We start from the raw sequence: 18,031 nt of genomic DNA, 5'->3' as shown, positions 1-18,031 counted from the left end.
AGAATCTACCTCATTAGACAAAAAAACATATTAATATCATAAAACAAATTAAAGCTCATGTTAAGAAATTATTATGCCTAGAACTTCCATCTCCTCATACTTTTAAAATTGTTGAAACAGATGCCTCTGATCTTGGATATGAAGGAATAATATATAACTATAAGTTTATCACTAATACTAATATATAACTATACTAATAGTATAATATTAATATTATTATATAGTCTAATATATTATAGAGCTATACTAATATATAACTAATACTAATAGTAATAGTCTAATATTAGTACTATTATATAGTCTATAACTATGTATTAAATGTATTACAAATATATATAAATTATAATTATCATAAAAAAGTAGAACCATCTACATAGAAGAAACCAACAGGAAACGGCGCCGTTTAGACTTCCAGAAGGCAATAGTGCCAATAAACTCTAAAATCGAACCTCACTCTCGTCTCTCCCTCGTCTCTCTGCCGACTGCCTCACTCTGCCCCACTCTCGTCTCTGCCTCGCCTCTCTGCCTCGCCAGTCGCCGCCTCGCCTCTCTTCCTCGCCGCACAGACCTTCGGCCCCACCTCAGGGTAATGTTTCTCCAATTTTTTTTTTTCATTTCATTACTTGTTAGATTTAGTCTTTTAGATACATACCTGAATCATTTCGGCCATGTGACAGAGAACTAAGAGTCTAAGACCTAATCGAACCTGGGTTCAGGGACAGAGTAAGGGGGAAGGAAAAAAAAAAAGAGTAGAATGATTATGGATTTGCTTGTAAGAACTTGTTATGGCATGTAGATCATTCAAATGTTTTATTAGGATTGTTGTGATTGTTATTCATTTCCATTCCATTTCCTGCAACATTCCAGCCATAAATACATCATTCCCCATTTACATTCAATCATCACATCACCATCACAATAGGAACCTAACATAGAACTTCATTATCAGATTTATCAGAGTTATGGCATGTAGATCATTCAGATTTGTAATGACAAACTGTCAAACTTACATTTTAAAAAAACCGAAAAACCTGACCGGAAACCGGTAAAACCGGAAGTACCGGTTTAGGAGGGTAACCGGTGCGTAATCGGTTTTGAAAAATGCAAAACCGGTATATACCGGTCCGGTCCTAGATTTTTTCCAAAACCAGACCGAACTGGACCGGTTACACCCCTTCAGGTTCCAAATCTGCTCACTTGCTCTGCCGAAGCAAACCCAGCAGCTAATCACACTCCAACGTTGTGTCATTGATTCCAGGTCTTTCTCTCTCCCTCTCCATAACGGCACTGCTCACAGCTAGTCTCCTGAAGGCCCCAAAGTCGCTGCTGACAAACACATTTTCAGTGAGGATGGGTGCGCTCCTTTTTGATGATATTTTTAGGGTGGAACGTGTGAATCCAGATGGTAAAAAATTTGATAAAGGTATGGTTATGGAATAATCTTGGGTGGGTGCTTGTTCACGAGAGCATTCAGCTATTTCTTGGTTATCTTTGTTTCCTGCTTCTGCTGTATGCTTTGATATGATTGTAATATCCTTCATCTTTCCGGACATTGGGAAAAGAAAAGATTGCAATCCCACTATATACCAAGGAAACTAGCATCTTTCTTTTGGTTATCAAGTCGCCTTCTCTCGCTGTGATTTTATCAAATTCCAGTCGGGTTTTTCAGAGTTGGGAGCGTTTTATTTGACTAATCCATATCGTTTTCTTTAGAAACATGAATTCTTACGCGGGCATGAATAAAAAATGGAGTGGCATTTGCCCCAGAAAACGGGGTTTAGGTTCCAATCCATAAAGTGCATGAGTAAAAAATGAAATGTTGTTAATTTCATATGCTGGTTATTCTGGAAGTGTGGATATTATGTATGTTAGATAGGGCTGTCACACTAAGGTTCACTGAATCTGTACTCTAGTGGAGTTTGCAATTTGCCTTTTGGGATGTGATACATTAGTGGAACAAAAATATGGTTGTATTTGTGGTATGGTTAGTTTTGAAACCCATATGTTACTACCCTCAAAGTTTTTATACAAGATTCAACATGACATATTTGCACGTTACTCTTCATTGCATGCTTTACATGTAGAGCTCTCCTGGATTACCTGATACATGGTTCTGGAGGGCAGAGTTGTATATAGGGTTTACTCCCTAAGGTGGGTCGAAGTGCCTTTCCTTGATGGGGTTTCATGCCGATCAATTGTTTTTTTTTTCTTAATTATACTTGGTTTCTACTATTTGTTAAAAAGAACATTGAGTATTCAGTTGGCGTTTTAAATTTTCTGTAGTTACTCGAATTGAAGCACAAAGCGAGAAGTGTGGCATGTTAATGCAACTAGATGTTAATACGGAGATTTATCCTATTGATAAAGAGGAGAAAATCTTGATGGCATTATCTACTACTCTGAGTTTGGAGGTAATCTTATTCTCCTCTTTATTGCACCATTTTGGCAGGCACCATATACTTTTCCTATCAAAAAAGTAGATGATGCCCTTTTCATTGGGCTGCCATTGTGAGAATAGTTTTGGACCACAAATCATTAGTGTTCACTTTTGTATTTTTCTGCTGAAAATTAAATTGTGCTATTTATGTAACCCTCAATTATTTGGAGCTATCGAGTTTATCATCGATAAACAAAATGATTCAACCTTAGACGAACTTTAGATTGTACAAACTAGGATCCAGATTTAGTGAAGGTTGCTGTAACTGACCCTATTAAGATGAATGACATAAGGTATGATAAATCTTGGCTAAGTAATATATAAGCTTTGAAAATATTAGTTATTACCCCAAGTGATTGCATGGCATAATGTCGAGGATGAATTCATTTCAATCTACATTTTTTTTATCATCTTTGCAAATACTTTTTTAGCCCATTAAAGTCTATAGAAACAGTCATTGATCTACATTTTGGAATCTTTGATCAAGTTGATAGGTATTTACAACACCTTAATCAAAGATAGAAATTTTTTCTGTCCTCCAGCCGAAACCAATTCGAAGCAGGCCTGTCATTTGCTAATATGAGGATATATCAGAAAGTAGATTCATGATAATAAGTTTTATTGGATCTTGAATTGTTGTAATGACCCGTGTAACCCTAATATTGTGGATATGCTAGGCTTGGCTTTGTTGTGTTAAGGCTTTGACCATTGAAGTCCAATGTACTGTATGTAGTTTTTATAAAATTTTCAGTCCTGAATTGTTGGAAGAAGCCAACTCAGTTTCTTGAACTTCTTGTTAGTTTTTTTCTTTTTTAATTTTTTTAATTTTTTAATTTTTTATCGATAAACAAATTTTATTGAGAATAAAATAGACAAAGGCCTGAGTATACGGGGACAGAGACTTTTTGTCTTTCTTTAACTCTGCATATGGATGGAAACTTGAAGCAATTGTGAAATAGAAGGGATATATGATCTTAATGGGAAAAATAACCTTGAAATATAAGGAATTGACACCGATGGTAAAATTAGAAGTTTTCAAAGATTTAAACAAAAATTTGGAGCTCAGTCCAAAAGACTTTAAAAGTGAGAAAGGTGGGAAACCTATTATGAAGGTTCACCAACTGCATAGATGCTCCGGTATCAAATTTGGACTTAAGAAGAGAAGGGAAGCACATATGTACAGTGAGCAATTGAGCATGGCTAACATAGCAGATTCTTTAGAGATGTGACATAACAATATTTGTAAAACCACCGTACTTCTCTCTGGTGGAGTATTGCATTTATATAGATGTATACAAAACAGAGTAGAGTTTGAATACAATCAGAAAAACTAGGAAAGATAATTACAAAGGAAAACCTTATCTCCTATAATCAAGGAGGATAAGATGGAGGAGGATTCCGTAAATCAATAATTGATTTACTGGAATCCTCTACAGCCCCCCGCAAGCTAAGAGTGGGATTAACACACACTCGAAGCTTGGATTGAAAAAAAAGATAGAGATCCCGTGAAACACTCTTGGTGAAGACATCGGCCAGTTGCAGGTGGGATGGAACATGTTGAAGACGAAGAGTTCCAGTAACAAGAAGTTCACGTAAAAAGTGATAATCGAGGTCGATGTGTTTGGCGCGCTTATGGCACACGAGATTGGAGCTCAAAAAGATAGCACTTTTGTTGTCACAAAGAAGGAGAGGCCGATGAGTTAAGGTGACCCGAAGATCACGTAGAAGATGAGTGAGCCATAAAACCTCAGTGAGAGCGAGAGCTCGATATTCGGATTCGCAGCTTGAACGAGAAACCGTGGGCTGTTTCTTTGCACTCCAAGAGACAAGATTATTGCCAAGATAGATTGAGTAGCCAGAGGCGGAGCATCTAGTGTTCGGGCATCCAGCCCAATCGGCATCCGAGTATGCAACTAAACCCATAGAAGAGGATGAAGTGAACTTGAGGCCAAAGTGAAGTGTGCCTTTTACATAGCGAAGTATTCGCTTGACTGCCTGGAAATGAACAGCAGTAGGTGCATGAAAGAACTGACTTACAGAGTTGACTGAATGTGCAAGATCCGGACGTGTAATTGTCAAGTATTGTAAGGCACCTACTAATGAACGGTAGAGAGTAGGATCTTCAAATGGAGCACCTTCGGAAAAGAGCCATTGAGAGACAACCATAGGAGTTGGAACGGGTTTGCTGTCCAGAAGTTGTGCACGGGCCAATATATCAGTAGCGTATTTTACTTGGCTGAGGAAGACGCCGTCTGGAATGTAAGATGCCTCGAGACCAAGAAAATAATTTAATGGACCTAAATTCTTGATAACAAACTCGGCATGCAGCTGGGTAGTAAATCGATTTATGAGAATTGAATTATTCCCAGTGAGGATAATATCATCGACGTAGAGTAGAAGATAAAGAAGATCATCCTGCCGATTAAAAACAAATAAAGAAGGGTCCGCGCGGCTGCAAAAAGAACCAAGTTTTAGTAGAAATGAACTAAAATGTTGAAACCAAGCACGTGGTGCTTGTTTCAAGCCATAGAGAGCCTTCTTTAATTTGCAAACATGGAGAGGATGGTGAGGATCAACATAGCCCGGGGGTTGCTCCATGTAGACGGTTTCATGAAGAATGCCGTTGAGAAAGGCATTTTTGACGTCGAGTTGACGCAAGGGCCACTTGTGAGACACTGCGAGAGAAAGAACAACACGAACTGTGGAGGCTTTGACCACAGGGCTGAAAGTGTCTGTGTAATCGAGGCCAAGAAGTTGAGTATAGCCCTTTGCAACAAGGTGCGCTTTGAAGCGATCAATGGACCCATCGGAATGAAATTTAGTCCGGAAAACCCATTTGGAACCAACAATATTAGTATTGGATGGCCGGGGAACAAGATCCCAAATATGATTTGTTTGAAGGGCCTTCATTTTGTCGTCCATGGCAGCAAGTCAACCTGGATTTTTGGCAGCCGATTTAAATCCCTTAGGCTCAGAGGTGACAAGCAAAGCATGGAGCAATGGTGAGGACTGCACAAGGCTGAGATGAATTGGATGTCGTGTCTTAAAAATCCCAGATTTTGCACGAGTAACCATAGGATGAGATGCACAAGGAATTGATGGAGTATTGGCATCGGGTGGGGCCATAGAATCAGTAGATGAAACTGCAGGCGCTGTTGAGGTAGCAGACGCAGGTGCAGGCGAAACTGCAGGAGCTGTTGACGTAGCAGGTGCAAGTGCAGTCGAAGAAGAAGTTGACGCCATATCAAAGGAAGAAACCTGCAAAGTGTCATCTGTGCAAAAATGACAAGGAGCAGGGGAGATCTGCGTAGTAGTGGGCGAAGATGTGCTAGGAGTGTGTTCAAGAGAGTAGGGCTCGAAAAAATTAGAAAAATCAATGTTAGCGATAGAGTTAGCACGGGAAGTGTTTGAAAATGGAAAAAAATTCTCATCAAAATGAGCATGCCGTGTAATATATGTGCGAGAAGTTTCAATGTCAAAACAACGGAAACCTTTATGTGAAGAGCTATAGCCAAGGAAAATACACGGCAAACTGCGGGAAGAAAATTTATGAGGTGCATAATCACGCAAGCAAGGGTAGACTCAACAACTAAAGGGATGGAAATTTTCATAATTAGGAGACTTACCAAAGAGAACTTCAAAAGGTGAAAGACCACCAAGAACGAGCATAGGCAACCGGTTGATAATGTAGGTAGCTGTGCTGAAAGCGTCAACCTAATGCCGAGGAGGAACGTGAGAGTGAAAGAGGAGGGCAAGACTAGTTTTCGTCACATGCCGATGTTTGCGCTCAGCTCTACCATTTTGAGAAGGAGTGTATGGACAGGACATTTGGTGATGAATGCCAAATTGTCAAATGTGAGATTGAAACCGATTACTTGTAAATTCAGCGCCACCATCACTTTAAAAAATTTTAATTTTGGTGGAGTGATGATTTTCAACCAATGTTTGGAATTGGAGGAAAATATCAAAAAGATCCGATTTCAATTTTATGGGATAAAACCAAGTAAAGCGAGAGTGATCATCGATAAATATCACATAATAGATATAGCCGGAATTAGATTTGACAGGAGCGGGACCCCAAATATTGCAATGGATGAGACCTAAAGTATCAGTAGATCGTGTAGTATTTGGGAAAAAAGGTAAACGATGACTTTTAGCGAGTTGACAAGTAGAGCAAAGAGATGGATTAGGCAATAGAGAAGTGAGAAATAATTGTCATTTTTTATTCAAAAGAGATAAAATAGAATGATTTACATGACCAAGGCGAGCATGCCATAATTCAAAAGAAGCATGTAAATTTGTATTCCTAAGGACAGAAACAAAAGCAGGGTTGCCACGATTCAGCACATAAAGACCACCTTCGCGTTTACCGGTTGCCACCGCCGTTTCTGTGACTCGATTCTGTACAACAAAATTATCATGAGAAAAAGTGACAGAGAGAGGGAAATCAGAAGTTAGTTTGCTGATGGACAACAAGTTTTTGGTAAGACGAGGGACAACAAGAACATCTAGAAGTTTAAAATTGGAAGGAGGAGAGAACGTGCTAGTGTGAGTAATAGGGAGAGAAGCACCATTTCCCACTATTACGCAGTCCTTACCATGATAAGGCTCAATCAACCTTTTCCAACTGAGAAGAATCAGGTGTCATGTGAGCGGAAGCGCCGGTATCGGTCAAACAATCAGACTCCGAGCCATTTGAAAGAGAACAGGCCGTGGTGAAGGCTTCAACAAGGTGGGCCGTAGGTTCGTTACGCTCATAACGATTCCGACAGCGATCGGCAGTATTATCTTCAGTCTTACAAATTTGACACCGAGGAATATAGGAACCTCGTTTGCCATGTCCGTGTCCATTTCCTCCATTGTGCCCGTTGCGAGATCGACGGAACTTGGAGTTGCTACCACCCCGTGAAGAAGGAGAACCTTTGGTTGCAGTAAAAGCAGCAGAGGAAACAGGGGAGGACCCGAGTGACTTCTGAAAAATCTCAAAGCTTTCAGCTTTGGGAACCAAATCTTTGAAGGTTGGTAATGGGGTGAGGGACATCTGGGCAGTAGAAAAATTAACGAAGTCAGCGCCCAACCCTCTGAGATACTAGTGAACCTGTCTCTGATACCATAACAATATTTGTAAAACCACCGTACTTCTCTCTGGTGGAGTATTGCATTTATATAGATGTATACAAAACAGAGTAGAGTTTGAATACAATTAGAAAAACTAGGAAAGATAATTACAAAGGAAAACCTTATCTCCTATAATCAAGGAGGATAAGATGAAGGAGGATTCCGTAAATCAATAACTGATTTACTGGAATCCTCTACAACACAAATAGTGTGTGGGTGTATTTTTCGTATTTCCTCCTCATCGTTGCATCTCTTCCTTCAATTTTAGTCCTTGTTGATATGAGAAGCAATATATATATATATATATATTTTTTATGAATAAAAATTTTATGGAGACGAGTAACAAGGCAAAGCCAAGTACACATGAAGTATATGAAAACTGAATCTATTACAAGTCTGGAACTAGAAAAAGAAACAAGAAAATCATTGATACTAGTTCCATTAAATACAATAGCCCAAGCCCACTGAAATAAGGAATTAAAGAAAAAACATCTAAGTTCATCCATCGAGCGTTTCTTATCTTCAAAGCATCGATTAGGGCTGTACAGAAACTAACGCCACCGGCCGCCACCGATGCGAACCGACCGGCCCTGTCAGGAACCGGTCGGAACCGATGGAGAACCGGTCGGCGTGCGGTGGTAATTTGAAGAAACCGATGTTCAGCGGTTCGGTCTCGGTTTGAAGCTGGACCGGACCGTTGAACCGACCGATATAATAAAATCTTTTTTTTTTTTAAATATACCATTATCGAAACGACGCCGTTCCACTTAAGTGGAACGGCGTCGTTTATGTTAATAAGTATTACAACAGATAATGGAAACGACGCCGTTTGGCATTAAACCAAACGACATCGTTTTATTAAGGACGTAAGAAAAAAAAATAAAAATAAGTCTGAAACGACGCCGTTCCACTTAAACTTAAGTGGAACGACGTCGTTTCGAGATGAGTCATCTTCTTCCCCAACCCCTTCTTCTCCTGAATCCAATCTCTGCAACTCTCTCTCTCTCTCTCCTATGCAACTCTCTCTCTCTCTCTTTCTCTCAATCTCTCTCATTATTCTCTCAGTAGAACCGCCAGAGAACCGACGCCGACTGAGAACCGCCTCGATCGGTTTCCTCCTCCCCATCGACCGGTTACGGTCGGTGCCTCCTTTGTTTTTTCAGACGTCGGTTTTCACCCCTAGCATCGATCATTCCTCTCAACCCAAATACAGCACACAAGGCATAAAGGGATCATATTCCAAACAGTGGCTATTTGCACATTACCCCTTAAACCTCCCCGGCAAGCAAAAAGGTACTCCATCCTCGTAGGCATCACCCAAGCCATACCACAATATGAGAAGCAATATTGTGCCCATTCCTTGATTGACCTTCGTTTACTTTCTGTAGGTAAAATCTGAAGATATTCTGGTCTTTGCTTGCTTCTTGACATATGATTAATATTCTATTGCTATTCATCTTTCATATCATTCGCTCCTGAATCTTAGATTGCGTGTTTGCATGCTTGATTTTTGTTTTGATTGTTGCCATTTGGCGTTTTCAGTGATCTTTCTATGATTAAAAGCCCTAGTATTGCCTATCATCTGAATTTTATTTCCTTCCCAGGGTGGGCAACAGTCACTCGCTGACAAGTTTGAATACATCATGCATGGCAGACTATATAAAATTTCAGATGAACCTCAGGCTAAAACTTCAGATGGAGGTTCAGGTCCTGGTGTGAAAGTGTACGTACACAAGCTTTTTTTCAAACACTTTTTTTCCTCCATTTTTCGAAGAAAAGAAAGTCTGTTGTTATCTCCTGCAATTGTCCTGGACTGCTCGTGATATGCACTTTCTTTTCATGGGCTTATTAAGAGTGTGAAACTAAATAAATAGTCCAGATCCATGTATTCTTCATGATATAGTTGCAGACAATATTTGTCTTTATACCATCAAGGGATAGATAATCAATAATCTTGCCAATATAGTTTTTCCTTAGAATAAAAAAAGAAATCTAGTCTAGTAGTCATCTGATTTAGTTGGCCTTGTATTGGATTTTGTCATGGGTTGCAGGGAGATATACGTATCATTTGGTGGGCTTCAGATGATGCTGAAAGGGGAGCCGTCCCATTGTGCTCAGTTTGAGCTTGATCAGAGGTTGTTTCTCCTTATCAGGAAGTTGACTTGAAAAAAATGAAATCCTATACCATCGGAATGCGTCTTTTTGATTGTAAAAGCTTGATTTTTACCTCCAAAGTTCCAGTTAGGCATGTTAACTGGTCTTTTAACTGGTGCTTATGGCATATACTAGTCAGAACCATATATATGGTGTAATTTTGTTGTACCGCTCTTTTATGTTTCTGTTTGTGACTCTTGTGCGTGTGGGTTACTGGAGTTTTTAGCTTTATAGGATTAAAATATTTTATTTTTTGGGAAATTATACTTTGCACTCTAAATTAGTTATTTTGACTTAACATGGCACAATCTTAATGACCGGATTTGATTAGAGGATGCAAAGTGAAGTTTATTGGTATCTTAGGTTGCATTTGGTTGCAAGATTCAGTTAAGTTCAGTCTAATTTTGAATTGAGTCTAACATTTAAACACTTAACTTTTAAATTATTAAATTCATTTTAACTTAAAACTTCTTTAACGTGAGACCTACAATATTTTTAAACTTAACACATCTTTATACGTGAAATTTACAATTTTTTTTAATTTTTCATAAAAAGTATTAAATTTATCTTAATATTCAAACACATTTTAAATTTAATTTAGATAAATTTTATATAACTCTTTTCACAATTCAACTTCCTATTATTAATAAATAACTAAGCTCTTATCAACGTCGAAATGCAATCTTAGGATAAGTGTGGGGTGGGGTGGGGTGGCGGCAGGCCCTGCCCATCTCTCCCAGTCAAGTCAGTGCTTCTGGAAGCATTGGGAAGGGTGCGGGCCTGCACGCTATGAGGGAAGTGGGGACGGGACCTGGCCTAAGAAAAATTCAAAGTTAAAATTTAAGTTGTCTAGATTTGGACCAATACATTAAAAAAAATAGAAAAAAAAAAACTTCAGTAAAATGAAAGATTAAGAAAATACACTCATTCCTAGAATATTAAAATCTTCCCTGGCAGTATCATTTCAGAGAAAAAGGAAGCCCAAATGAGGAAAATTCAAATAAAACTAAAACAAAACTACTCATATATCAGATCAAATATTATATATACACTACTATCGTACCATACAAAATAATGGAGATGTTCATTATTTACACCCGGGGACAAATGTTTGTATATGACCTGGGCCTGAAACAGGCCTAGAATGCTCAGCCGAATGGGCTGGGCTTTAAAACATTTCCAGCCGAATTTTGACTATTTCCTGTAATCTATATTTTTTTCCTTAAAGAAAATGAAAAAGTATGCTGCACACTCTTATTAAAAAAATGAACAAATATAAAAATTACAAAAAAAATTATTTTCTTAGTAGAAAAAAATCTGGAGAGCAGCCAATGCACACTCTCCCTGCAACAAACTGTGCGCGTCTCTCAAAATTCACCCATTTGAATCTTCACCTCCTCTCCCCATCCCCAGTCCACGTTCCTTCTGCACTCTCCCCCCAATCCCATCAACACACAATTGACATAAAAAAAAAGAAACAATTTTAAGCAGAGTTTATCCAAACAGAAAACAAAAAATTGGAAATAGACAAGGCAATCATATCAACAAGCATTCTTTGCAGTACCACAGCTACGAATATAGTTAATTAATGGAGATAAACAGTGCAGTACATTTCCTAGTTTCTAGACTTTTTGGCCGGCCTGGACGAACTCTGTGGCTTTGGAGCCTTCCTCTTTATCAGCGTCATGTTCTTCTTCTTAATCTTCTTAGGGTTCTTCTTCGAGGTCTTAACCTAACTAAGCCTCTTGGTCTTCACACCCTTCTTCTCTGCAATCTTATTGGGAGTTACAGCCTTCCAGGTTTTGGTGATGTTATCCTCCTTTTTGTTGGTGTCTTTCTCTTTGACCACCAACTTGACCTTCTCGGTGGAGGAGACCTTGAAGGAGTTCTTGATTTTCACAAGCCTCTCAGACTTGACAAACCTCTTTAACTGAATAGAGAAGACTTTCTTGAAATTGGGTGGCAACACTTTCTTGTACTTCTCCTCTGTGAACTTCACTATTACTTGATGGCTCGAGCCGGTCCAGACCTTAAGAGTCAGTATGGCCTCGCGTATCATCTGCCAAAGAACCGAAAAGAAAACAATTTTTTTAAATAACAAAACAAAAGAAGATGAAGAAGAAAAAGAAGAAGAACGAGAGAGAGAGTAAAGATGATGGGAAAACCGAAGGACCTCAAAGTAAGATGAAGGGTTTTGTCCTTATTTGCAACAACAACCGTAGATCTTGCCATTTTTCTGAAAGGATATTATGGAGGCTTGCTTGGAGAGAGGGTGACTGTGTGTGTTTGTGTTTTGCATTAAAAAAAAAACCGAAAAGAAAAATTTTAAAAAAAAAACAAAACAAAAGAAGATGAAGACGGAGAAGAAGAAGAAAGAAGAGAGAAAGAGTAAAGATGATAGGAAAACTGAAAGAGCTCAAAGTAAGATGAAGGGTTTTATCCTTATTTGAAATAGCAATGGTAGCTTTCGCCATTTTTCTGAGATGATCTTCTGGAGATTTGCTTAGAGAAAGGGTGACTGTGTGTATTTTGAAAAAAAAAAAAAAAAAAAGGAGCCAAGTAGGGTGTGCAATGAGTGCACTGCTACAGTGGCTTCTCCCTGGTTTTATTTTTTTAGTAGAAATCTCACTCTCTTTTAAATAGAATGAACATCGCTTACATTTTGTATGTGCAGTATTCAAAAATTATTTAGAATAATTCTATTTAATTTGTTTTTTTTTTTTCTTTTTTTTTTTTTTGTATTGAACCAATTAGAACTCACGGACTCGGTTTTGAAGGAGAAGCATCCACCTCCACGTGTAACTACAAAGGGCATTTTCAATATCTCGGTCACAAAAGAACAAATCGGTATTGAGAATATCTCCCTACCGGTCATGCTGTTCAAGGGCTGAAAACAGCCTCCAATATCTTCTTGCCACGTAGCCCACCATGAGACTAACATTGGGTTTGCAGCATACAGTACAAAAACCCATAGAAGGGAAAAAGCTTGACAGGTCCCTCTCCCCTTTCCTCTCCCTCACCCATTTGAAACACTCGATCCCTGAAGCCTCACCCCTCTCCTCTCTCTCATCTCCCTCACCCCGACGACGCTGGACTCCCCTATGAGCGAGGTTCACATTTCCACCATAATAATTTTCCTCTATTGTCGCTATATCTTGCAGCTCTATCATTGATTGCAGACACTAGACCCCATAAAAATCCACGAAAGTAAGAAACTATAGGAGAAAATCTAGTCAAATCTACAACATTGACACCAAGACCCACTTTTTCACTACAAAGAGCATCCTTCAAAGAGAGAACAAAGCATTGCATCTCTTTTTTCAAAATCTTGGCAAGGAGGCAGGCACTTTTCCAGGCCTCAATACAGTTGGTGGAATCCAAACAATGATCATATTCAATTATATTAGGGTCCTCAATGGCGGTGATGTGGTGGTGTGAGGAAGCCCTAGTCATAGATCGAGTATGAGGAAAGGGAACAAAGAAGTGAGATCAAAGTGAAGTGTCTGGAAGATCAAGTAAAGTGAAGTAAGTGGAGAGATCGTGGGACAATGCCGTTTGGGGAATTTTGAAGGAATAAAACGCGGCGTTTGGAAAGCTACTGTTTGTTGCTGACTTATCTCAACACCGCGTTTCATTTACTGGAAATGTAGTGTTTAAGGGCTGTGACCCTCATCTGTTTTCTTTCATTGTTAGTCACTGTTATTGTTACTTTCTTATTCTATGTATTTCAATTCCGTTAGAGTTGTCAGAGGTATATAGGGAGGAGAGGAGAAACGTAGCATACATCAGAAAAATCATAAGAATATTCTAGACTATTTGTGGAGGTTGGGTTGCCTCAAATAGACCCATGGCTGAATTCTTTGAATGAAGTTCTTCTTTTCTCCTTCCCAGATTCATCTTTTCCTTTAAGCTTTATTCTGCAATCTTTATTCACGCAAAACACTTTAGTATCATCAAGTAGATCCTAACATTTGGTATCCAGAGCCTTCATCCTGATGGTAGACAACACACGTTCCAAGCAGTTAGATAACCTCCAGAAGCAGGTGGATTCACAGCAAGAAGACATGCAAAATGTACATGGAAGGTTAGATCACTTAACTGAAAGAATAGAACAACTTACTGATATGATGAGAACTATGATGGCACACCAGAATAATAATGCTAATCGGGAGTTACAAGTGGGTCCTGAATGGGAGTTACCTCCCAGGAGTGTGGGTCTTAGGGGAGTCTATTTGGATTTTCTCCATTTTAATGGTGATAACCCAGCAGAGTGAGTTTTTTAAGCCACACAATATTTGGAGTTCCATCAAACACCTCTTGCCCAAAGGTTATTAATGGCTTTTTATAATATGGAAGGTGAGGCCTTGGTGTGGTACTAAGATGCTGCGGAGTCCGGGCAATTTACTTCATGGGAAACATTTGTGAGGTCCTTATTATTACGGTTTGGCCTTACAACTTACGATGACCCTATGGAAGCACTCACAAGACTTAAACAAACGTCATCCATAGCAATGTATAAATCCCAGTTTAAAGCATTATCGAATCGTTTGAGGGGGTTGTCCGACCATCATAAGTTTAGTTGCTTTATGAGTAGGCTAAAATATGAGATTCGTTTACCCATTCGTATGCTAAATCCCATTAACCTAGGGGCAGCCTTTGGCTTAACTAAAATACAAGAGGAGTACCTAGCCTTTATCAGGAGGGTTTTCAGATCTGGCCCAGACAGACCATTTACATAATCTGGAAATTATTTACAACAACAAAGCCAATCAAGTGACAACAGTTTAAAGCTTAAATATACATCACCAAACAGAAGAATTTCCTCCACGTCTATGGATGATAAGCGCTGCAAGGGGCTTTGTTTCCATTGTGAGGAAAAATGGAACCCAACTCATGTGTGTAAATCTCCTAAGATGTATGTGCTATATGGCCATAATGAAGTGGAAGAGATTGAGGGAGTGGGCTTTGAAGAACCCTAAGGGAATGTGCTAGATATGAGGGGACCTTCCACTCCCTTACTTGCTATAACCATGGAGACTGAATTAGAAATTTTCTTAAGTGCAATTTCTGGAACTCCAAATACCAACACAATGAGACTCCTAGGAAGAATCGGCCAGAAACAAGTGGAGGTCCTTATCGATTTAAGGAGTATGCACAGTTTTGTTGACTTATCCATTGCCTTGAAGACTAAACTCAGAGTTGATACGACTAAAAGGTTGTCTGTAAAAATAGCTAATGGTAACATGGTGCACAATGAAGGTTATTGTAGTCATATACGTACCATCATTCAAGGTAACCAATTTTACCATTCTTTTTACGTCTTATCCTGGTGGGGTTGTGATATTGTTTTGGGGGTAAATTGGCTGGTGACTTTGGGTCCAATTCTTTGGGATTTTTCAAAGTTGATTATGGAGTTTGCCTTTGCAAATACACTGGTCTGCTTAAAGGGTTTAAGTCCTTCGGGACTGTCTTTTGAGGGTGACAGTAAATCACTCTTGCATTATATTAGTAAGGGGAAGAGATTGTTATTGCAATTGGTGGGCACTGAGTTGGAACAAAAATCAGACAATATCCCGGGTGCAATTAAGAGTATCCTAGACAATTTCCAGCAAGTTTTTGATACTCCTAAAGGGTTACCACCCTTTAGATCTCATGACCATAAGATTATTTTGAAAGAGGGCACTCCACCCATTTCAACCCAACCATACTGTTACCATTTTTATTAAAAGACAGAAATTGAAAAAATTATGACAAAACTGTTGTCCACTGGGGTAGTCAGGTCAAGTAATAGTCTTTTTTCATCCCCAGTGTTATTAGTAAGGAAGACTAATGGTAGTTGGCGCCTTTGCGTGGATTATAGGGCATTTAACCAAGCCACGATTAAGGATAAGTTTCCTATATCAATTATTGATGAGCTGCTAGATGAGTTATGTGGGGCAGTGATTTTTTCTAAGCTGGATTTGCGATCCAGTTACCACTGGATCAGGGTAGCCCCAGATGATGTGTCTAAAACGGCCTTTAGGACACACGAAGGGCACTGTGAGTTTCTTGTGATAATTTTCGGGCTCACTAACGCCCCATCTACTTTTCAAGGTCTCATGAACACCATTTTCCGTCCATTTTTTAGGAATTTTGTGTTAATTTTTTTGGACGACATTTTGGTTTATAGTAAATCATGGGAAGAACATTTGAGTTATCTCTAATAGGTTCTAGAGGTCTTAAACAGCCACAAACTCTTTGCTAAACTCTCCAAGTGTCGGTTTGAGGTGGCTGAAATTGATTACTTAAGGCATCTTATCAGTTTGGAAGGGGTTAAAGCTGATCCTTCTAAAGTGACATCAATGTTGGAATGGCCTAACCAACTAGTCTTAAGTCCCTTCGTGGATTTTTAGGGTTAACGGGGTATTACCGTAAATTTATAAAACATTAAGGTTTAATTGCTGCACCACTCACCCAGCTATTAAAGAAGAATGCTTTCTTACGGTCTGAAGAGACTAATACAACTTTTATGGAGCTAAAACAGGCTGTCTCATCACCCATCGTTCTACAATTACCAGATTTTTCACACCCTTTCACTATTGAATGTGATGCAAGTGGCAGGGGTATTGGGGTAGTTTTAATGCAGTTTAATCAGCCCATTGCCTTCTTGAGTAAGGCTTTAAAGGGTAAAGCTCTTATGTTATCGACTTACGAAAAAGAATTTTTTGCATGGTCACAGCAGTTCAAAAGTGGCGGCCTTATTTATTAGGCCAAATATTTGTAGTTAAAACGGACCAGTAGGCATTAAAGTACATTCTGGAGCAGCGCGTGGGCACGAGGGCTCAACAGAAATGACTCACTAAGTTGTTGGGCTATAACTTCACTATTGTTTACAAGAGAGGAATGGAGAACAAAGTAGCAAATGCACTGTTAAGGAAAGGGGAGGAAGATATCAAACAATAAGGATTCTTGGTCATGATTTCTTTTTCTAACCCGGATTGGGTTGAGGAATTAAAGTCCAGCTATAAGGACTCAACCGAAATGATGGATTTGATTACTAGACTCTTAAGTAACTCAAATCCACCCAAGGATTTCCATTTACAGCAAGGGTTGCTTATCAAGAAGGGTAGAATTGTCGTTGTTCCAAATTCTTCGTTTAAGGCTAAAGTTCTGAATTTTATTCATGATGATCCATTAGCAGGTCATTTGGGATATTTAAAGACATACCAAAGAGCCAAGAGAGATTTTATATGGAAAGGCATGAAGCATGACATTAAGAAGATGGTAAGGGAATGCCTACTATGTCAGACTGTCAAGTATGAAACTACTACACCAGCAGGGTTACTGCAACCCTTGCCTATTCCTCAACAACCGTGGGCTGACATTTCTATGGATTTCATAGAAGGGTTGCCCAAGTCTAATGGGTTTAATGTTATTTTGGTGGTGGTTGATCGTTTGACTAAACTGGGGCATTATATACCTTTATCCCACCCTTACACAGCTTCTATGGTAGCTGATTTATTCATGAAGCATGTCTTTAAGTTACATGACTTGCCTAAATCCATCATTTCTGACAGGGATCCAGTGTTTGTAAGCTCTTTTTGGAAGAATCTTTTTACAATGCAGGGTTCCTCACTTAATTACAGTTCAGCCTATCACCCCCAAAGTGATGGCCAGACCGAAGCCCTCAACAAATGTCTCGAAGGATATCTCAGATGTTATGCAGGATCCAAGCCTAATCAGTGGGCCTAGTGGCTAGCCTTAGCCGAATGGTGGTATAATACATCCTATCATGTTTCTACAAAACTGACCCATTTTGAATCCGTGTATGGGTACCCCCCACCCCCTTAATTTCTTATATACCAAGGACATCTTCTAATGACTCAATAGACAAGCAACTATGTGCAAGGCAATAGACGCTGTAGTTACTCAAAGAAAATTTACAGCAAGCACAACATCGTATGAAACACTTTGCAGACAAGAAAAGAGTAGAACGACAATTCTAGGAAGGCGATTGGGTGTACTTGCGCCTGTAGCCCTACATGCAAGCATCCCTAGCCACCATACGCAATTTGAAACTCTCACCCCGTTTCTATGGGCCATTTCAGATCACAAAATGCGTAGGAGCAGTAGCATATTGCTTGGATCTACCCACCACAGCAAAAATTTAACACACTTTCCATGTTTCTTGCTTGAAGAGAAAAGTGGGCGATCAGATTCAGCCATTGTCAACACTGCCACCAGTGGACACTCACGGCGAAATCCTTCCAGAACCCGAAGCCATAGTGGAACGCCGCATCAAACGCCACGAAAACCAGCCATTTACTGAAGTGCTCGTGAAGT

At 39.3% G+C, this 18,031-nt stretch overlaps 2 protein-coding genes across 2 annotated transcripts; one reads left to right on the top strand and one right to left on the bottom strand.

The window, feature by feature from the left end:
• Positions 1-444: 444 nt before the first annotated feature.
• LOC121250920 (DNA-directed RNA polymerases II and V subunit 8A-like) lies at positions 445-9,967 on the top strand. The gene is made up of 5 exons (XM_041150181.1): positions 445-586; positions 1,259-1,423; positions 2,284-2,411; positions 9,160-9,278; positions 9,607-9,967. The coding sequence occupies exons 2-5, from the start codon at positions 1,351-1,353 to the stop codon at positions 9,719-9,721; spliced, it is 435 nt and encodes a 144-aa protein (XP_041006115.1). The 5' UTR covers positions 445-586; positions 1,259-1,350; the 3' UTR covers positions 9,722-9,967.
• A 1,474-nt stretch (positions 9,968-11,441) lies between these two features.
• On the bottom strand, positions 11,442-12,879 carry LOC121249288 (histone H1-like). Its single transcript, XM_041147995.1, has 2 exons — positions 12,667-12,879; positions 11,442-11,768 (listed from the first exon to the last, which is right to left on the bottom strand). The coding sequence occupies exons 1-2, from the start codon at positions 12,877-12,879 to the stop codon at positions 11,442-11,444; spliced, it is 540 nt and encodes a 179-aa protein (XP_041003929.1).
• Between the last annotated feature and the right edge of the window lie 5,152 nt (positions 12,880-18,031).

Source organism: Juglans microcarpa x Juglans regia, chromosome 2D (assembly GCF_004785595.1).
Source record: "Juglans microcarpa x Juglans regia isolate MS1-56 chromosome 2D, Jm3101_v1.0, whole genome shotgun sequence".
Lineage (NCBI taxonomy): Eukaryota > Viridiplantae > Streptophyta > Magnoliopsida > Fagales > Juglandaceae > Juglans > Juglans microcarpa x Juglans regia.
Note: the sequence above shows the minus strand (reverse complement) of the source record. Positions and strands in the feature narration are given on the sequence as shown.